General features: G+C 42.4%; 1 protein-coding gene across 4 annotated transcripts in view; it reads left to right on the top strand.

The window, feature by feature from the left end:
• Window positions 1–21,849, top strand: part of LOC119741650 (dynein heavy chain 6, axonemal-like) — a 126,775-nt gene that overhangs the window by 16,260 nt on the left and 88,666 nt on the right. For all 4 annotated transcript variants that reach the window (XM_038217483.1, XM_038217484.1, XM_038217486.1 and 1 more), the window contains 15 exons: window positions 400–526; window positions 1,546–1,791; window positions 2,456–2,595; window positions 3,578–3,690; window positions 5,140–5,279; window positions 6,828–6,933; window positions 7,654–7,772; window positions 9,399–9,622; window positions 10,418–10,540; window positions 11,629–11,802; window positions 13,278–13,496; window positions 15,980–16,066; window positions 18,812–19,014; window positions 19,941–20,173; window positions 21,333–21,523. In XM_038217483.1, coding sequence (XP_038073411.1) covers window positions 400–526; window positions 1,546–1,791; window positions 2,456–2,595; window positions 3,578–3,690; window positions 5,140–5,279; window positions 6,828–6,933; window positions 7,654–7,772; window positions 9,399–9,622; window positions 10,418–10,540; window positions 11,629–11,802; window positions 13,278–13,496; window positions 15,980–16,066; window positions 18,812–19,014; window positions 19,941–20,173; window positions 21,333–21,523 — 2,445 coding nt within the window. The remainder of the gene's footprint in view (window positions 1–399; window positions 527–1,545; window positions 1,792–2,455; window positions 2,596–3,577; window positions 3,691–5,139; window positions 5,280–6,827; window positions 6,934–7,653; window positions 7,773–9,398; window positions 9,623–10,417; window positions 10,541–11,628; window positions 11,803–13,277; window positions 13,497–15,979; window positions 16,067–18,811; window positions 19,015–19,940; window positions 20,174–21,332; window positions 21,524–21,849) is intronic.

The raw sequence follows: 21,849 nt of genomic DNA on the forward strand, positions 1-21,849 counted from the left end.
TAATTTGAAACTGCGGTTCATTAAAAAAAAAAAAAAAAAACCTTAGAATTATCTGTTGTCTTATAAAAGCCTTCCCTACATTGTGAAAAGGCTTTTTTTTTTTGTTCAAACTTTCTTGTAAAAAACCTCAGATATCCCAGGGTACAATATCAATTCTGATTTCTATTTTGAAACATATAAACAATTTATGGAGAATGCGTCAGATGTGAGCTAAATTAAAAGCATTTAGGTATATTCCTTCTTTTTAATGATGCCATACTTATGATACTTGTAATACTAAAAACGAATGAAGTTGATAATTTCAGTGTGCTGGCTAAAATGAACAATTTTGTTTTGAGGTTTTCAGATTTTTTAAAAACCAAAATGACAAATGTTGATATTTTTTAATTGCCTTTGCAGAAAGTGGCTGAAATGGAGGGTGTCACCCAAACATTGCTTCCTAACTCAGGCCCTCTCACCAAGAAGGTTGATCCCTCCAAAAATAAGAACAAGACGGGCACAAAGACAACTGGAGAAAAACAAAAAAGTGAGACAGATTGATCCATTTTCCCCCCATTTTTTTTTTCTTACAATGAAATCCTTAGTTTGCTTATATAATGGGCTGTAAAATTGCCCATATTTTTTATTTTTTTTGCATTGTGGCGTGGTAAGCTTGAAACACCAGTCAAAATGAATAGTGAATAAGTCGGAACAATTAGGTTAATTTCGGTTAATTTCAGTAGGTCAACTTTAATGCACATTTGTATGGAAGTATAAGTAAATAGTTGATTGAAATTTAATCAAAGCCTCATGTAGGAAAGAACATACATTGAGTTTGGGACCATTTTAAAGCTGATGATGTACAGTAGACCTTCGATTTATCACAATGGGGTCCACACAAAATTGTTCGGTATAGTGGTTGTTCGTTGTGCTTTTTGGCTACTTATGCATTTTGTACATACAATTTGCAAGTCCAAGGAGATGTTTGGTGCAGCCAAATGTTCGGTCACAGTGGCATTGTACCATACTCTTTTTTAATTTAAGTTACTCTCCTCATGCTATTTTTGACTTTCACCCCAAAATAGAGTTTGTTTTTAAATTGCTATTTTTCTAGCAGTACAACATTTATTCACTTTTGAATGAGACATCAAGCAAAAAAAATCTGTCCACTTTTATTTATGGAATAATTACTTTACAAATTTCTAATTATTTGCGGCCCGAAAATAATTCTGGAGTATCTGTGGTGCATTATGGGTGCAAAAGCAACCCCCCCCCAAAAAAAATTACCATTTTTTAAAAGTATTTTATGTTTACTAAAACCTACAAATTGAAAGTTTATTAGGAGAAACACAACGTAATATGTTGAACAGCCAGTTGGTATTGAGTGGTCACAAATGCTCAGAGATTTAATATTGTCCTATTGTATTTGGAATGTTTTATTGGCCCAATGAGCAGGGGTAATAATAATGCAAAGCGCTGTGATCTTTAGTTAAAAGTGCTGTATGAACCTGTTATTATTGTTATTGTCTTCCACCCCCCCCCCCTCCGTCCCCTCTCCATTGCCAGAAACCGGCCCATCATACACAGACATGGCAGAATGGCGCAGCATCCTTGCCCGTCTGTCCTGTTTCCTGCGGGCCGCTGACTATCTGATCCTGGAGATGCTGCACCGCTTGGTCAAGACAGCCGTGCACACTCTCAAGGGGTTCCTGGGCACCTCCGTTACTACCGGCCAGGAGTTGGCCAAGAAAGAAGCAGAGGATAATGAGGAGGAGTACGGAGACAGCTACATGCCAAGAAAGAAAACCACCGGTAAGTAACTCCGTGTCTGGCTTGAACTCCGGGGCTTTAGCACGGCTGCCATTACGGAGCTCAAGCATTGAAGGAATTTCTTCCTACCAGGTACCCATTTACTACACCTGGGTGGTGAGAGGCAATGGTAGTAAAGTGCCATGCCCAAGGGCACAAGCGCCATGTTCCCCATCAGAATTCGAACGCATGTACCACGGCACACGAGTTGAACACCGTAACCATTGGACCACAACACCCCACATGATGGTGTCTTGTGGATGTTGCATATTCACTAAGCATAAAAATCTCCACTTTATTTTGGAGATGAGAAGGTGGAGGGGTTGGGATTGGCAGTAAGATGGCCAAAAAGAACACCTTGATCTTTTAGGGTGAAGGCAACTGACGTAAGGGGACACTGGCTGGAAATGGGTCAATGTACTCCTCTCAAACAGATTGTCTACATATTCCTATTGAAGTGTTTCTATTTGTTTTGAACATCTTAGTCTTCTAAAATAATTTTAAAGTGAGAGATGAACCCAAAGCTATTACGGTACTTCTATTTGCACTTCTAATTGTATATTTCTATTTGGACTTCTAGCTATACTTCTATTTGTACTTCTATTTGTAATGAGTTACAAACACCAATACCAACTCACTGAAGCATGTGATCCTTTTCTCTGAGCAGGTTTCTCGCGGAGGCTGGGCATGACAACAGACGCTGACAGCCAGGATGGCTCGAGGTGTGGCTCAGCTACCAAGGACCAGACCGTCCATTATGACTTTGATAAACCAGTGGAGGAGGCAGCCCCTGTTGATATAGACCAGGTAACGGCTGCAGATCTGTGGAGAAGCACTCATAAAATCAAGTCACTTGTCCATGTTGACACCACAGGTCATAAAACGGGCACATATGGTCTGGAAAAGGGTAGGAAAGATTCTTTGCAAAAAGGAAAATAGAAACACTGGATAACAGGGGATGGGAGTTGGGGAGTCAGTTGACTCATCAAGATGTGTTTTATGTACTTTATAACGTTTATCACATTTTAAAAATGAGGGATTGAGTGACTGTAGCACAGTCTGACACAAAGGGGAAATTTTCTTGAAAAAAAAATGAGGGATTGGTGAATGAAGTGACCAACTAAAAGATTGCACACAATTATTACTATTAAAGGAATTAGTATGTGCTTGGCCAGTTTCATTCAAGCATGTTTAAGACCAGCTCAGGGGACTGGACGTTGATAATGGCCCAAGCCGAAGGCGAGGGACATTATCGACGACCATGTTACGATATGTACCACTCGCGATTAGTTGTAAACATCTCCTTATATGGAGATTGGCACGCACGTGGCACGTGCTGCGCGAATTGGCGTAGAATGCTGCTGTGCCGGTAAAGTGAATTTAGGACTTTCAAAAGACGGAGTCATTGGTAGTATTGCACATGCCTAAGTAAAGACGGCGACCGTTTGACCAATATAAGGGCAAAAGGGACCAGAATTCATAGGGGTCCAAATTTCACAAAACACTCTAAAAGTGTTTAAGACCAGCCAGCCGGTGTTTTATCAACCGTTTATAACCACCCACGTGACGGGGCTCTCGACCAATAAGAATGGCTAAACTGTCTTAGGTATTGATGAATTTTGTTTAATGTGGAAACAGCTTAGAATATTTGCATCACTCTGCAATCGGGCAATTTGCAAAATCTAGTGGAATTTCAATAGGCAGTACTGCCGTTTGTATTATAATCATTAAATTTATATTGACCAAAGGTCACTTTTGCCCTTTTTTTTCCTCATCCAAATTGGTCTAGGTTCTGGAAGACATCAAACAGCAGGAGTTTGTGGAGATGCCACCAGAGCCAGTCTTTGGGGTCCAGCTTGTGTTGAATGTGCCAGAATTGAGGAAAGCCAATTCTAGGGCAACGTAAGAAAACTCTTGTTTCAAAGTGCAGATCCAAGATTGATTTTTTTCCTTTTAAATGTGAGGGGCTGGGAGCGGAGTTGACAATTTATTTACATTTATCACAAAGTATTTCTTCAGACAGCGCTCAGTGGACTGTTCTGGATTTAGCCGTACTGCCAGCCCATACTGCATGTTTAAAGGGGTCGTGCGATGAATTTTTATGAGGAAAACATTTGGTGCAACTCTTAAAATGTATGGAAATTATTTTACATCCATTTTTGGTTAATTTTATTGAAAATGTCAATTTTTGGTTAATTTTGTTTAAACATTTAAAATATTCAATGCTTTTCTGGTCAGCTGAGGGCTCTGTTGCTGCGATGTCATTTCAGGAAGACACTGTTCAGTTTAGGAGTTTTCTGTTCAAGTTGTGAACCCAAACTTTGCTCATTGAAAACGTTTGTGAGAAAGGGTTGCTCATTGGCCTACTGCCATGTGCTGACACAATGACGAATTACCAAAGAAAAGAAAATTTACGACAGTAAAATATCCAAAATTCCAGCAATTGTTTGAGCTGAAATAGCTGTAACATTGAGGTTTCTGCCCGGAATAACATCACAGTTTTGCTCATGAATATGGAAATTTGCATGAGCATATAAACAAAAAAGGCACGAAATTACCCTTGAAAATGGTAAAACGAAATTTGAAAATAAGGTTAAATGGGACACAAAGATGCATGTTTTGAGGATTGCTTAAAAAATTACATTGCATGAGGACTTTTAAGTCCCACGTGTCTTACATAACTGCACGCATGCAGGACTTTTTGGCTATACCTCACATATGAGGCCGCGAGGACATCAGCACCATCAGTCATCGTCGGACAACGATGGACAGACATAGACATAGACATATTGTGACTTGCTGGGATTGTAGTGGGTAACGTGTGAACGTTTGAAGTAAGGTATTGCTATTGTTACTCTAGATCTTTTCTTTCGTTTGCCGGGTAGACAGTTCAGATATCAACTTCACCATAGTTTGGTGCCCTGGTCCAAGTTATTTAGACCGTCTGCTCCATGCGGAGATTGTTAGATGGGGCAGTGGGATAGAAAATGGTCTGCAGTTTGGTCTGCGGTCCCACATTCACAGGTGGCACTGTCCGCGAGGCCCAACCTGGCCATGTTGGCTCTGAAGCGCCCCACGCCAGTTCGAAGGCGGTTTAGTCTTGTCAAGGCCTTGCGTGTTAGATCCATTTCACTGATGTTTGTGTGGTCCTGGACGAACTGATGTAGGCACGTAGTGGATCCTTGCCATGATTGCTCCCATTTGTCTGTGACCCAGGATGCCGTGTTTGCTTGAGAGAAATCCTGCAGTAGCTCTTTGGCAGAGGATGAGAATGGGTGGTGAGACTTGAGTCGTCGGGCTCCCTCATTCGTAAGCTTGGTGTGTTATTGTTACTTTGTGCATATCTTTCAGGTCCATGTCCAGGAGGTCTTCTCATTCCAGAGCGAGTCGGAGCATCAGTAAATCCATGTCATCACTCAAGAAGAAGATGGTGACGTTCCCTGATCAGCAACCCCTGACCAGCAGCAGCGAGAGTGAAACGGATAGCTCAGGTATGTGAAAACCGAAGCAGGTTCAATATTCCAACTGTACACCGGTGCATTGAGACTTGACTGATTCGACTATGCACACAAGACTATGGGGCCAATCAAAACTGAACTTGCAATCTACAAATGTTTATGCAATCAAAAACTTGCAATCTACAAATGTTTATGCAATCAAAAAGAAAATGGAAATTAGTTAGAGCATACCAAACTTCTCAGTTTTTTTGCTCTTACCAAAGAAGTTTAATTGATACCCTCAAATTAAGTATAATCTCCATGGACAGTAGCTGGATTCGAACCCCTGACCCTCTGATCATGAGTCTCAAGCCCTATCCACTCGGCCACACTAACCTCAAAGTCAAAACTCTCAAATCTTTATGCTTAGTTGGAACAATAAACTGACTTATTCCAAAAACTGACTTATTCAAAATGTGAAATATCTGAAGAGTTTCTGATAACTACAGCGCGTCCCAAAATACCCGCACGTTTTTTTTGCGAGGCTCTAGCGTCAGCGCGGAAACACGTACCACCATTATTTTTATACCATTTTAAAGCTTGGAATCTGAACTTTATCCCTGGCGAGTATTGGTTTGATATTTAAAAGAGTTTTAAAATTATTTGTGTTCAAATAAAGGTATGTCGAAAACAAACTCATTCGATTTCAAGGAAAATTGATGATGCGGTACATCAGTTGCAAACTTGAGTCACACTTTGAGCGCACTTTTTAAATATAGGTACAATCTTATGCAACGCTAGAGTCTCGAAAAAAATGTTGCGGGTATTTCAGGACGCGCTGTACTGCACATCCTCAACTCTTTAGATACTATAAACCAACTCAAAGCTCTCAGAAATTTTGGTGGCACAGTCTAACTAATTCAACTAATCTTTGACTGTAAAGTCCTGTAATCCGCTGGTAAAAAAAATGCTCCTTAAATGTAAATGCCAATCAAGTTAGTGTTGTAGACTTATCGGATAAACAAGATTAGAAACCATGACCGAGGAGCCACCACGCTTGCAGACAAGTGGTACTGGCAAACTCAGTGCTTCTTTGACCAATAGGGTTTTTGAATTACTTAGTAAAAAAAGTAAAGTCTTTCACAAGCCAATATGATCGATCAGGCCGGCATTTATCTCTGGTTTCCTTGGCATGAAACGACTGAGAGTATTTCTATTCCCCCCTGGATGGGATGCCGGTCCATCACATGTTACCTCTCAGCTAATGATGGTACCTATTTGTACTCCTGGGTGGAGAGAGGCAAGTGGGGGTGAAGCGGCTTGCCCAAGGGCACAACATATGACCAGCAGCTGGATTCGAACCCCTGACCCTCTGATCATGAGTCACGAACCCTAACCACTAGGCCACACTCTCCCTGTAAAATTACACGTATGCCCCACATTATAGAATTCGCAAGTCATACATGCGAGCATGTAGTGCCACCTAAGTAATACTTTTGTATTACTTAGGTGGCACCTGATTTGTCTGTAGCCTTAATTTGCTTGAATTTTGGTTTTTTTTAAGTTTATAAGGGATTGTTTTGTTTATTTGTGATGAATCAGATGAGAGTGACATGGAGGGATCCATCGTCGACAATCCAGACGATGAAGATGTAGAGGTCAAAACGGAGAGATTTAATGAAGAGAGTGCATATGCCTACCCAGAAAGGTAAAGTGTCTTACCTTCTATTATTGGGACTGTTACGGGGATTCCACCTCCATGGATCTGCGAAATGCAATGACTGATTGTTATGAAATTTAGTATAAAATGTGACAAATTCAGGATAAGTATATATTCAACATTTTAGCTTAATCGGACAAAGCATTTTGTAATTATGATCATTCATTTTACATGCTTCTGTCTAGTGATTATGTGTGAATGAGTGCACTTTCCTGTACATGTAAACACGATACATGTAAATGGAGAACAAAATGCTGCATCAGATTTTTATACCAAAGGCATGGGAAAAAAATGTGCATTGGTATTGGAAAAAATGTTTGGGATTCCCTGCCCATCCCTTTTAGGGTTGAAATATAATATAACCTTTATAAATAAATAATACCTAGTAAGAAGTCTTTGTTATTCCCCCCCCCCAAAAAAAAAAGCAAAAACAAAAAGCAAAAAACCCCAAAAAACTTTTTTGGGGGAAAATATTTACTTTTAAAGTTGTTTCTATTGAACCTATCAACGCTTTCTTTCCTGATTGTAATTAAGCACTGGCTTAGATTTGGCACATTGCGCTGTCTGAATGATCAATACCTCTGGACTAACCCTTGAAGTTTGTGTTGTGTTTTAAAACCCAAGACTAACTCTTGAAGTTTGTGTTGTGTTTAAAAAAATAAAAATGATAGAATCGAAGAGTTTGTCCTCTGCGTTTTGTTGTTGTAGGACACCAAGAGAGGAGAAGAAAGTGGACACTACCAAGGTGTTTGTGAGTCTGGCTCCGAGCCAGGACCAATTTATATCCAAGATGAGAGGTGTCATCGCTGGCCTGGAACACACAGTCGGTAAGCAACAAGAATATTTGTCTTCAAGTCATTTTGAATCCTCTATCCTGATTGGTTGATCCGTGGCAACAAACTGTGCTACATTATCCCATGTAGCACGGTCTGTACCGCACTCTGCCTATTGCACTATTCTAAGATGCACACGCCATTCCTACTGCTTGCACGGGAAAGAATGCTGCATCCTGACGCTACTTTCCAAACAGAAAAAAAGACATTATTTATTGCTAATCTTGTACCTCAGAGAGTATACTTTCATGTGAGAACTGTAAGGAATATGTTGACAAAGTCTTTAAGAGAGATTTGTAGGCGAATGTGTGGCCAACTTAGTGAATTTTACATGTCACCGCATGTTGACATGGTTGACGCCCTCAACCGACGTGATGGAAACATGCAGTGACATGTAACAATTCGCTAAGTTGGCCAAACATTTGCCTACAAATCTCTCTTAAAGACTTCATCAACATATTCCTTACAGTTCTCACATGAAAGTATACTCTCCGAGGTACAAGGTAAGCAACAACAAAAATGGTTTTTTTTCTCTTTCGAAAGTAGCGTCAGGTTGCAACGTTTTTTCCCATGCACCTGTAATTGGATAACCGCTGAAACGTTTGTGTACAGAGTGTTCTATCCAACTTTACTGTGCGTCAATTTTGCTTGAAGATAAATTCGTTAGCCCACTCGCATTCGTGGAACACGGAAAATGTAGTGTGTCCTACATAACACAGCGCCTTCGACCTTGTGGCATGTGGGACACAGACGCACTACATTATTCCGTGTTCCACTCGCGCTCGTGGGAAAACTAAAATAATGTTAACCATTTTAGACTGGAGGTCAAAGGCCACAACTCTGGTTGGCTGAGATAGATTTTAGTTTCAAACTGGCAGACTTTGTGTGTTAGTGTTCCGTTGACTAGAATATGGAGTTGTTCCGGATATCTCCTACATTCAATCTTTTGACATAGTCGCTCCCAGCTGTTTTAAATGTTTCAATTCATTCAAATCTTCTGAATAATTTTGTCTGGCGCGACCTGGGAGATCAGAACTTCACTTTTCAAAAATCCACCCACATTAAGTTACTGAAGAATTATTTGCGGCTCGACAATAATTCAGATGGATCTTTTGTTTGTAAGGGGTAAAAATGCAACCTTAAATTATGTGTTTTTATCCCCTGGGCTTTTGATCTTGCAATAGTGTATTCCTTCTGTGTGTCCGTGTGTTTCATTTTGGTTAGGTTAACTGTTTAGTGCTGTCATATGAAAAGTCAGGCTTCAATCTCAACCAAACTTGGTGAAAATAATCTTTGGGTAGGGGGACTTAAGATGACTTGAGACGTTTGACGTCAAAGGTCATCTAGGGGTCAAATGAGGTCATTGTTGATTTTGATTAGGTACACTGAAAAGTGTGCTTACTAACGGACTGTATAAATATGCCAGGGGGATCGCGCAAGTTTAACTTGCAGTATTTTGTTATAAGGGGCTGTACATACCTGAAATAGACACAAGGAAAAGTAGGTTTTGTACTTGTATAAATTGAAAATTTGGCAGGAGACAAAATATAGAATTTGTTTAGCACATGGAGAGCAACCTCAAATGTGAAACGTTTGGAATCTTTTATATTTAATACACAGGTCAGGTGGGTGCCCTGCAACGTGATCCTTACCTATCAGTCTTCTGGTGCCCACCCCGCTATGATCTCAAGCTATCCACACCCATCCAGGAGGAAGATGATACCAGGAGGCCGTGGCCAGACTTGGAGCTGCTCTTTGGGGAGGATCCTGAATACAAGACCATGGTGCACGATGTGCTTAGTCTGGTAGCCGAGAACGTGGCCTCGGTTACGGAGTACAGTAAGGTATGCATTGTAGTCTTCTGCTGTTTTAAAGGTACACCTTCCTGTACCCAAAATATGTGGGTGTTTTAGAATGTATAGTTTAACTATATAATCATCAATGAAACAAGCCAAAAATCTAGTATTGAAAAAAGTCAGTGTGTTTTTCCAACGATGGTCAGTCGACTGTCGTTGGAAATTGATACAAAAATTCCACTCTTCTTGAAAATGACAGCACACCAGGTGCCATGATTTCACAGGATGCTTGAGATTAGTTTTCACTGACAGTCCAGTAAGGTTTTTCACAATAATTTGTTAGTTTTCTTTTTTTATATTTGCAAATGTTGTGTATTACCTAAAAGGTAAATAAGATTATAACCTAAATATACATGGAGAAGGTTCGTGCAATATGCTTAGAAATAAAATTGTAATTTCAAACGTAATACATACCTTCAAACTCTTTTTCCATTCAAGTCGTGATAATCCCACACATTTTGTTTTGTGATGTTGAAACTTTTCCAGAGAAAAAATCTGATAACTCTTCGCTAAATCTCCCTTGATTTATATTGTCTGCATGGTGAATGCATAAACTGTCGGCATCTTATTCTTTAAATACTCTTTTGATGCAACGCCTTTATGATGAGTTTAGTAAAATCCTTTGTAAAACCCAACTGACCTATGATTGATGTCGTGATCTTCATGCACTCACTTCCAGCTCTAGTTCAATATTTGTTCATTCACTTTGAAAATATATCTAGTCCGAAATTCCATCGTTGCTTTTTTGTTGATGATTTTTTATTATTAAATTGTCCTCTAAAGAACTTTGAGCAATACTGTGAGATGGTCCACGCGGCCCGTCAAGTGAACGTGGAACACTCCATGAGCAAACACGTCTGGACACCAGAGGAGTTCCACCATGTCCTGTCCACCCACACTGAAATGGTAAGAGATATGATCAGCATTGTAGTTGAGCCTTGTGATGACTTGTGATGGATTACAAGTCATTGCAAGTCCATAAACAGGTCAGTTCCAAGTTAAGTCACAAGTAGCCTTGACTCCAAGGGCGCGTGCTCTTCAAATGAAGTGTGACAAACACATTCCTTTGTTACTGTTCACCTGGTTACTTGTTAGTGGATTTATGGTTTTACTTGTGATGGACTCGACTGCAACACTGAAATTGCGGTGTTTCTTGGGAGTTTCTTAATGTCTTTCTTTATGTCTTTACTCTATTTGTACAAAATAAGAGATTCACATTACAAATTGAAGCATGACGTGTTTGCTTCAAAGGCCTCTTTTCACCTTCTTGATCAACCTCATTCACATATGTGACCTGCTGTGGCAAAATGAGAAATGTCCCCCAAAACCTTGTTTTGAGTAATTGACGCCTGAAGTCGCCTATACCTGAAAAATCTTGTCAAAATTAGATATAATATTTTTGGTATTTTTGAGTAGCCAAGGTGTCCAAGATTCACACTATAATTTTTTGTTATGAAAAATACCCCCAAAAGTTGAAAAAACTGAAGATCTTTTTTCACTGCCGTTGGAGGCGCAATGCGTATCTTTTGTTTCAAATAAGTTTTTCTCGAAATGAGGTCGGCGAAGTTCGACAGGACACTCTTGAATTTTCTGCTGCATATCTTTGGAATAAATTAAGCTACAGAAATAAATTTGGTATCATTGGAAAGCCAATGATTTTTGCTCTAACATAATGTAACTGGAAAAGTCAAAGGTGGGGGTTATTCCTCATTATGATATGGCAGGTCACATATTCCTGAACCTTATTATTTGTCCTTAAATACAAACACACATGTATTTATGAAAGCCTTCTAAATAAAAACTTGTACACACCATAACAACTGTAACTTTATAAATCTGCATCAGAAATGCAGGAAACCTATGCAATCCTGTCAACTAGTGGAACTAGTGAATTTCATATGGCAACGCCTTCTGACATAGACATTTTACCGAACTTCAGACCTTTCAATTTCTGCCAAATTGAGATGCCTTCTTGTTTGTTTGCTTTGTTCCAGATCCGTTCCATGACTGTAATGGAAGTTCAGCGCAGGCGCAGTATGATCATGGTACTCGGCCAGAACTTCAAGGAGGCCTGCATGCCATATCCCAACGAGGTCCTGGATGCCATCCTAGCACGGCTACCGGTCATTGCCAACGAGAGAAATGAGAACCTCATTAAGGTTATCAAGGTATGGATAGTGTTAAATCAGATGCTCATAGAGCTTACAAGTTGACCTCAAAAACTGGCGAGATTTTACGGAAATGCGGTTCTTCTGGGCACGTCATATAGGAAGCTACAATGTGCGTGACGTCCTATCTCTTCAGATATTTTGTTTTCTAATGTTGCTTATCTGGTCATTGGCAGTAAGTGAATCTGTGACAGAAAAAGAAAATACTACAACTTAACCAGTTCGCGCCAGATGATGTGTATACCCGCAAAGGTTTTGCGGTATTCGGAACGGATGACGGATAAACACGCAGGGAGCGAGGCCGGAAATATCTGTCAGCGACCCGCTTGCAGCAAGCGAGGCCGGAAATATGAGTGTGCTGCCTGAGGGTGATGGCTTCAACCCGCCTGGCTTGAGGTCGAGTGAAAAATAATCCCGCGGCTCGCTCCTCTTTGTCAAAATAATCCTAGCACGAACTGGTTAACAACATATTGAAAATATTAGAAATTCATGTCTAAAATGGAAAATGTTTACCTCAGCTTCTGATCGATCTTGCAGGTAGTAGTGAGTACAAACACAGGAGTCCGTGACTAGAGTAGTCAGTGTTTGGTACCACGATATTCACCTAAAATTGTACATGAACTGGGGAGATTTGCACACTCTATTGTCGGTTAAAAACATTAGACAGTTTGGATCTAAATTCACCTCAGAAAATTGGGCCCAATTTCAAAGAGCTACTAAATAGATCAAATAGAAACATATCAAGCAATTTTTTGTTGTGAGCAAAGATCATCGGAAAACCATTCCCAAGCAATATACATTGCATACTGTTTTGGGTGGTAACCTTTTTTTGTTTACTTATTTTCTTTACTTTTCAACTTTTTGAAATTGATTTCAGAAGCAAGGCATTGCTTCACGTTTATTTGAAAGGCTGTGCCATAGCCAAAAAAACTTCTGCTAACCTTATGTGTGTTCACATTATAACGCTTCCGCGCAGGTTGCGTCACTATTGTTGTTGGACTACTCTGTCACTAAAGTTAGCGTGCTCTTTGGTATGCTTACCACTTTCCGCCCCAAACCAGAACCGCCCCTACCTGTCACTACCAAACACCACACAAACACTCTTTGGTTTTGTGGATTCACCATAGTATTAATTCAACGTAATACAATGTAATACAAGTCCTAATGGATTAGGGTCGTTCCGTAAATTTGGGGTCCAAAAGTGTGACATTTGTTGTATCCCTGTTACACCTGACCTGTGTAATTTGCCATGCAGGTCATTGACAAAATTGACTTCAAACTATTTGTATTTGTTTAACAGGTATTATGCTTTACATACATAGTCACTCTTGGAGATAGAAGGCATTCAAGAATGTGTCCTGAATTTTCAAAATCTTGTATCAGCTGTAACAGGGACACGAAAAACAATTAGAACCAAATTTATGTTAGGACCCATTAATTATGTCCTAATTCTTTTGTGATTACTCCATGATCAGGGTGCATCTAAGAAGCTGGACCACCCACCCCAGTCTGTGGAGGAGTTTGTGGAGCACCTTGCTTTCCTTTCCCAAACTGCCTCTGAGCTGTCCAAACTGGACGAGGAATACAATGTGGTCACACGGCTCTTCACCATCGCCAGGAATTTCAACATGCCCATCCAGCCTGAGGAACTGGCTCTCTACCAGACCCTCATGCCCAGTTTCACACATCTGAAGGTGAGTGGACATCGGGAACTAGACCCAGTGTGTTAGTCACGTCCATCACAAGTCTGAACTAGTCCTCATAAGTCCATCTCAAGTCATCTAGTCCCAAGTCACAAACTATTACAATGAACTGTGACAAAGGCATTGATTTGATACTTTTTCATCACCTGTAAGACTAGGTTTACACTATGTTCCCGGCGGTCACGGCAGCCCCGTTTGCCCGAAATGTAGTGCGCCGTGGGATTTTGGCAATTTTTGTTTCTCCGTAGTCAAGTTTTTTTAGGTCCTGCTACGTTTTGTCACGGTCTATCACGGTATCTGTGATGGGCCGTGGGGGGAAAGGGGCTGCTGAGTCCCGGAGGCTCAAAGGCGCACTACGGTTCGGCCCGCGGTCTACCACGAATGCCAGTACATTCCCTCCCGGCCTGTCACGTTCTGATGGGTCCCTCTGGGGTCCCTCACATTCTAATCAAAGTCTGACACGTTTTCCGCGTTCTGTCAAGGCTTTCTACGGATGAAACGTGTACGCCGGGCAGCTTCGGAGCAAGTTTATGCCCACGGTATGAAAAGAAAGCCTCCCAAGCAATAGCAATCATTGTATGCTTTTATACTCCCTCCCAGACCGTGCTCGCCGTATCAGACCGTAGTAGAACACAACTCGCCGCATCGCACCTGGCCTGTAAACCGTCACACATCTGGACGCGCCGTGATTGAACGCGACGAAACGGCTACCGTACACCCTAGCTTGCCGTGAGAAACGAAGCAAAACGTGACAAAACGCGCAGCAACCGTGACAAAACGCCCGCTAAACGCGGCAGAACGTGACAAAACTTGACAAAACTTGAAAGGACCGGTAAGATGCCGGGGAATGCACATGCTTCCCGTCCCACTACGGACCGTCTCCAAGTTTTGTTACGGCCTATCACGTACTGTCACGTTTTGTTGCGTTCACCCCGTTTTACTACGGCCTACTAGGTTTCTCATCCGCACAGTGACTGCCGTGGCAAATTTTTTGACAGTTTAAAAATCTGGCCCGGCATCCACGGCAATCACGGACTGTCACGTTTGCCCATCCCGTCCCCCGGCGTTGTCTCACGTCCATACCGTTTTGTCCACGGTGGCCAGAAACGTGATTGCCGTGGCTGCCTGGAACATAGTATAAACCTAGCGTCACTCGTGACTGGACTTGTGAAAGGACGTGTGATTTACTGATGAAAAGGACTTGTGATGGACTTCAGGTGGACTCGACTACAACATTGCTAAATGTAACAAAAGAAATTAGTATTTTAAACATAGCTGCCAACTAGTACGATTTTTTCGTAATTATTACGAATTGTTTGTTAAATTACGAAAATACAATTTGCCACTAAAACATTACGAATTTCCCATTTTCTACCTAACGAAAAAAAAAATACTTGTAAAGTTTCGTTTTGACCGAAAACTTCTGGCGAAATGTCGCGATAATGGATGGACTGGTGACAAGTCTAATAAGAATGCAGTCAAGCACCTGATAGACATCAATGCAGAGTACTTGAGGACCAGACTAAAACTATTTTTCAATGGTGTGTCATTTGTGTGCATCTCGTGATGTGTGGTTGTGTGTACTGTATGTGAGTACTTTTCAGTGACGATCGTGAGCACATTTAGTCGCTTATTGCCGGGATGAGACCCATCAGTGCGAGATTTTAATCATGGAATTTAAGAGTATGGTTGGAATAATTGGTAATAGAGTTTGAGTTTGTCACAACGGACAGAAAAGATAAATCAGCATGCGTTTGCAAGGTATGTTGGCGGGATATTTCTATTGCATACGGTGGCCCTAAATCATTGTGTGTAAAAACATGATACGAACTCGAAACTCCACATCGATAGCATGCATCTCAAAAAAATATGCGCACATGTTATTGTTGTTATTATTTATTTGACTTCAACAAACAAATACAGACATTAAAACAAAATTAATTAAAAAAATATTTTTTTTATTTTTTTATATTTTTTTATTTTTTTTTAAATTACCCTTTGGCCTACAGTACATTATTATTCACAACAAGAAGGGTATGCACATGTATGTGTACATGTAAACCATGTAGCTGTACTTGATGTTGGTAAAGCTTTTGATAAAACGAGAAGTTGAAAATGACCACGCGGGTTGATTACTAATTGGGATTTTGAAAAGTTGGCAGCTATGTTTAAGGGCTGTCTTTCAGCAACTGCAAACATGCCTCCCACCCCTTGTGGTTTTGGGTGTGATCCCTGGCCAAACAGCATGAACAGTATGTATGGATTGTGATCTTTGAAAAGACAAACTGACAATTTTGAAAACAATTATTATGGGTCTGGATCGCTCACTTTATGAAGTTCTGGTACAGATGGACTGTGGGTGCCACGGATATCTTACATGAAAATACTCAAGTTAAAAATTCAAGAAAGTCCCAAATTTGTTATCTTACCAATTTTAAAAAGGCTGTATGGTTCACAATTGTTTCCCTATATAGACTGTAATCATCTATTGTGAAGCCAAGAAAGATGAAAACATCAGTAAATTCAGCGACGACCTCAACAGCCACATACAAGCTCTTCAGGTAAGACAACCACTTCCTTAAATGGATTTCTAGCCCTGTGTATTGTGTCTTGACCACATGAATGTCACCTGCTTTTGCAATTATAAGTGAATTCCAGTGATGACACAGAGGGCCTGAGTGTTGCCTTTTGTGGCGAGAGTGGTGTAACTGCCAAGCTATGCACCATTGACCAAGCTCAGTAGTTGGATGGGAGACCATTCCATGTATTGTCCTGGTTGGTGGCTTGTCTGGGACATGATAGGGCTCCTTCAAGCCCGCGTCTTTCGGATTGGACGTAAAACTATAGGTCCTGTGCATTGTGTAATGCACATCAAACACCCAGGACACTTATCATGAAAGAGAAGGGGCTTGCCTCGGTGTTTCTGGATTGGTTGCATAATGCGCCCTCACTGAGCATGTTTGGAGCATGCGCATTTGAACATATTCATGGAATTTGCGCAATGTAAATGAATAAATTATTATTAAATTATTAAAAGAGAAATTCCAAACGTCTCACAACGTCTGATTACTGATAGCAGGATTTTCACAGTCATGGAAAATCCTGGAATTAAAAGCCGTCATGGAAAGTCATGGAAAAGTTGTGGATTAGTGTTATTTAGAACATTTGGGAAGTTGATATTTCACTAAAAAAGTGATGGAAAGTCATGGAATCCTGCACAACCCGTACGTGAAGATGCATAATATTTGGCTATGGTAGTCTTCCAGTTTGCATTGCAGTTTACTATACTTTCTCTTTATGCATGTATGCTCTGTAATTGTTGCACGTTCAGTGCACCATTGTGATGCTTTTGTGGTCTTACGTCAAACTGGAAGGCAGAAAGGGAGTGGCGTCCCTTGCCTCAGTGTGATGACTGGCCAGTGTATTGTAAGGAGGCTCCTAAGATGCCAAAAGAGTGTAGGACTTGGTCGTGGAAAGCCCTAATTTTGTCCTGGAAAAGTTATTGAAAAAAGCTTGGAATTTCATTTTTGGCGAGCTGCGAAGCAGATGCGAGCCTATGTAATACCAATTTCCGTCCGTCTGTCCGGGCGCCCGTCTGTCCGTTCTGACCAGGACCACTTGTGGGGTACCCGTCCTTTGTTCGAGGTACCCCGCAAGTGAAATCTTTAGAAATAGGGTACCCCGCAACTGAAATCTTTAGAAATAGGGACAATGGGACAACAATGGAGGTACCCCGGAAGTCCATCTGGGAGGTACGTCCGTCCGTCCGTCCGTCTGTCCGGCCGTCCGCGTTCAGATAGGGTGGGGTGGGGTGGGGTGGGGTGGGGTGGGGTGGGGTGGGGTGGGGTGGGGTGGGGTGGGTGGGGTGGGGTGGGGTGGGGTGGGGTGGGGTGGGGTGGGGTGGGGTGGGGTGGGGTGGGGTGGGGTGGGGTGGGGTGGGGTGGGGTGGGGTGGGGTGGGGTGGGGTGGGGTGGGGTGGGGTGGGGTGGGGTGGGTGGGGTGGGGTGGGGGGGTGGGGTGGGGTGGGGTGGGGTGGGGTGGGGTGGGGTGGGGTGGGGTGGGGTGGGGTGGGGTGGGGTGGGGTGGGGTGGGGTGGGGTGGGGTGGGGTGGGGTGGGGTGGGGTGGGGTGGGGTGGGGTGGGGTGGGGTGGGGTGGGGTGGGGTGGGGTGGGGGAGGGGATAGGGTTGGAGTTAGGGTTTGTGTGAGTAGGATGAGTAGGGGAGCTAGGATGGGTGGGGCGGGGTGGGTTGGGGTGGGGAGAGGGGTTGGAATACTGGGTTTGGGTGGGGTGGGGATTTGTAGGGGTGGGGTGGGAACAGGTAGGGAGAGGATGGGCATGGATGTAGGGGTTGGGTTAGGAGGGGGTTGGGGAGGGGGCGGGATATAGGATCGGAGTAGGGGTTGGGTTGGGGATGTGTAGGGATGGGTAGGGATGGGTTGTAGGGGTTGGATAAGGGGAGGGGGCAGTATATAGGGATCAGAGTAGGGGTTGCATGGGGTCAGGTGGGGATGTATGGGTGGGGGAATGGGGTGGGCGGGATATTGGAATTCGAGTAAGGGTTAGGATGGGGATGTGTAGGGTGGGTAAGGACAGATAAGGGAAGATAGGGTAGGTGGGTGTAGGGGGTGGGGTAGGGGAGGGTACGGGTCAGGGGAGGGGGAAGGAGATAGGGATTGGAGTTTGAGTGGGGTTGGGATGTGTAGGTGATAGGGTGGGGATGGTTAGGGGAGGATGGAATGGGTGTGGGTAGGGGGTTGGGTGGGGGAGGGGGCGGGTTGGAGATGGGGTAAGGTTTTGGGATGGGGTAAGGTTCGGGGGAGGTGGTGATGGTGCTGTGTCTACATGTACAGTATGTATACCCATTCTTGTTCTGCATTTGTGGCGACTTCACAAGAGTTTTCCCATGGTACTACAAGTATGGGGACCAGAAGACACTGTTGGGGCTGCAAAAATCCACAAGTGGGTCCTAATTACCCTAACAATGGAAAACTCCCCCATAATACAGTGACGGCTAACCTATATACATATGTATTTATTAGGTAATCTGTTAACTTTTTTATGTTGACATTTAAAAACTGACCCCTACACCTAGGCACATCAACAAGAATCCTGATCCCCTTCCATCATGCCCATCCTCAACCCTACCTTCAGCCTCCCTTCCTGCCTTGGACAGCGAGCCATGGCGGCTTCGCCGTTCTAGTTAAAATTTCTGTGGGAATCCTGTGAGAGCCTAGGCGTTAAAACTGATTTGAATTTCATACATGCTTTGAAATAAACAACACATTTTGGTTTGGTCTTTGAAAGGCTGAGACATACGACATCCGCAACCACGTCCAAGAACCCACCCTCCTGAGCTCCGACACTCTGCCCGTGGTGGCCCTAGAGAACATGAAGCTGCTTCACGACAGCCTGAGCACGCTGACCATCAAGGCTCGCAGCTATGCCAGCTACCAAGACCGCTTTGGCAGCTCCATATCACGCCAGTCCAAACTCAAAGGATTTGCTGAGTAAGTCGGCGGGAGGGAGCTGATTATCTGAACCGATTAGCACTTGTATTACATTGTGTTTATTGCATTGAAGACTCACTAATAGAGTGCTTGGGCGGTTTCGACGTACAGTGAGTAATAGGCAGGGCGGTTTTGGGCACTACTGTGACAAAAGGGTTAACTAAAATTTAAAGTTTGGGCGTTTTAAAGACAAATTAAAATAATGAATCTAAAACAATCAAATATACAGTACTTCTGTTAAAAAATGAAGAACAATGTTGTACTTGAAGTATACTGGAGTCTCAAGAATGAAACATGCTATGGAAACATTGGTATTATTTCTTTGCGACTTTGTAAAGGGTAATCTATGGAATATCCCCTTGCACAGCAAGGGTCTATGATATGCGAGCAGATTTGGCGATTAATTATGCAGAACAAGACTGCGTCTTGACCTTGTGATTCTGACCATTCAGCGGGCGCCTTGTATCGGGGTTTCCGTACCCGTTGTTGTGTAACAAAAACAAGTTCGCCAAATTGACCAATCAACAGCTTTATAGTCGACATTTCTGAACGAAATCACGTCACAATTTGACTGGCACGTGAGGTCGCATAAAATTTGCATTGCTCACATATATCAGACGTTGGTTACGGAATCCATCGGACAACAAGTGATACTCGGAGGATAGATTAGGTCAACATTTTTAAACAGGTCAATGCCGAACTTGCCAGATTATCACTTTCTGTGAATTTATGATAAATGTTTTTGCTCTGGCAACAGGCTAGAGGAGGAAAAGAGAAAAAACAATGTGCCCCACATTACGTGTCAGGCCACATTAGGCTACATCGGCAATAAAGTGCCAACAGTTGTTGTGGACCGGCCATGTGACAACTCTCTTCCAATTTCTTCCTTTGACTGTCTGAATTCTTTGTATTCCCGTCCCTCACAGCGAGTCTCTCATGTCCGACTACTCCGACAGCGGCGTCAGTGCCCAGCAAGTCTTGAACGACCTCTCGGAGGTCGAGCGCGACCTCCAGCTGCGTCGTTTGCTGTGGGAGAGCACTATGGAGTGGGGAAGGCTCGTGGATGAATGGACGGCCAGTCAGTTTGACAAGCTGAACGTGGACATTGTGCAGAAGAACGTCAACAGGTTCACCCAGACTGTCTACATGCTGGAGAAAGGTACAGGGCCCTATTTCATGGCTGGAGAAAGGTACAGGGCCCTCTTTCATGGCTCGGCCAACAACAGAATGTTGTGCTCGTGAACAAATATCTGTCTAAACCATGTAAACAGCTGTAGTAATGAAATTCTGTGCAAACTCTGCAGGAAGAAAAAAATCCTTAAATCATGGGTGGGAGGGATAACATTGCCATTTTATTTATTTTTGCTGTGAGCCTTGATGAGTTCTTAGACTGATTAACAGTGAGGCCAAGAAGTATGGAAGGCATCATTGTACTCGCAACAAATTGCTGGTGAAGTTTTTGGAAGTCTGTTGATCGAATCATATCCATCAAATCATGTCTTCGCATTTTGAATACTCTACCGCAGGATTCTCAAATTGTAAATAGTATTTCTACATACTTTTTCTACTTGTGAGTTGACTTGTGATTGACCTGATCCCAAGTCCGCTATAATTGAGTACCAAGTGATGCTATAATTAAAAAATTCCTTTTTTTTCTTCAAATTTTGATTGCTAAATTGATAAAATCTTTCAATAAAATCTGATATTCCTGCTTTCTGTATACCCAGAAAATAGCATCAACACATGCTCCTAATTAAAAAAAAAAAGAAGCTTATTAATTAACCCTGCGTTTGTTTTGATCAGTCACAGACAGTCAAAAATTCAATTATGTTCCCCTGCCATGCCTTTTACACAGGCAAGTCACCAACAGTCAGATCATATTTCTTGTAGGCACTGTGACAGTCAAATTCCATCAACAGACAAAAGCAGGTGACTGGTAGGCACAGCTGGCTTATCAATCTCCTACAACACCTTGTAAACCCTTATAAGGTGCTACATAATGGGTCCCATATTTCTCATAAACTTTATTTACCTTTCTTTAATAATAGACATATTTCCAGCGCCCTGAGTACCTAATAGTTGGTAGATATGTGCGCTATATAAGACTCCGATAGTATTATTTTTTATTAGTCAAAGCATAGCTATATCAGGTTCCATAACAATCCCAGCCAGTCAATCGTGCGTTATGAAGGCAGGGAGCACTCAACTGTTAAAAACAGTCACTTTATTTATTTTTTACTGCTGGGCTGGCCTTGTTAAAATTGCCAGCCAGAGAGGGAGGGTTAATTAATGACTGAAATGTATTTCCACGTAAACAGGCCTGCCGCCCAATGAGGTCTTGCCTCGTCTCAAGGAGCGAGTGATTGATTTCAAGCAAGGCATGCCTATCATGACGGCGCTGCGTAACCCTGCCCTCAGGCCCCGCCACTGGCAGGAAATACAGGACCTGATTGGTAGACACATCGTCCGGGACAAGAACTTCACTCTGGGCAAGTTTATGGACCTACAGGTAAAAAGAAAGAGAGAATATCTGAATGCCTGTGCACTTGAAATTAAATGCATATTAGCATTTGCAGTAGCATAACCAGGGGGGGGGGGTGCAGAGTGGCATATTGCAATAGGATGGAGATTTTAAAACCAAATCGGGACGTTGATAGAAGCAAAATCGGGACGATGAAAATGGGTAACAGGATCAAAAATTCTATTTTGCAACACACTATTTTATAAATGATTGCCCTTATTTTCACGAGTGCCATTTTTCACGATTGCACTTTTTTTTTTTAAGAGTGCCCTTGTTTACGTTCGCGAATGTTTGTAATTGTGCCCCCATAGGTA

Source organism: Patiria miniata, unplaced genomic scaffold, assembly GCF_015706575.1.
Source record: "Patiria miniata isolate m_02_andy unplaced genomic scaffold, ASM1570657v1 HiC_scaffold_5, whole genome shotgun sequence".
NCBI classification, from domain to species: Eukaryota; Metazoa; Echinodermata; class Asteroidea; order Valvatida; family Asterinidae; genus Patiria; species Patiria miniata.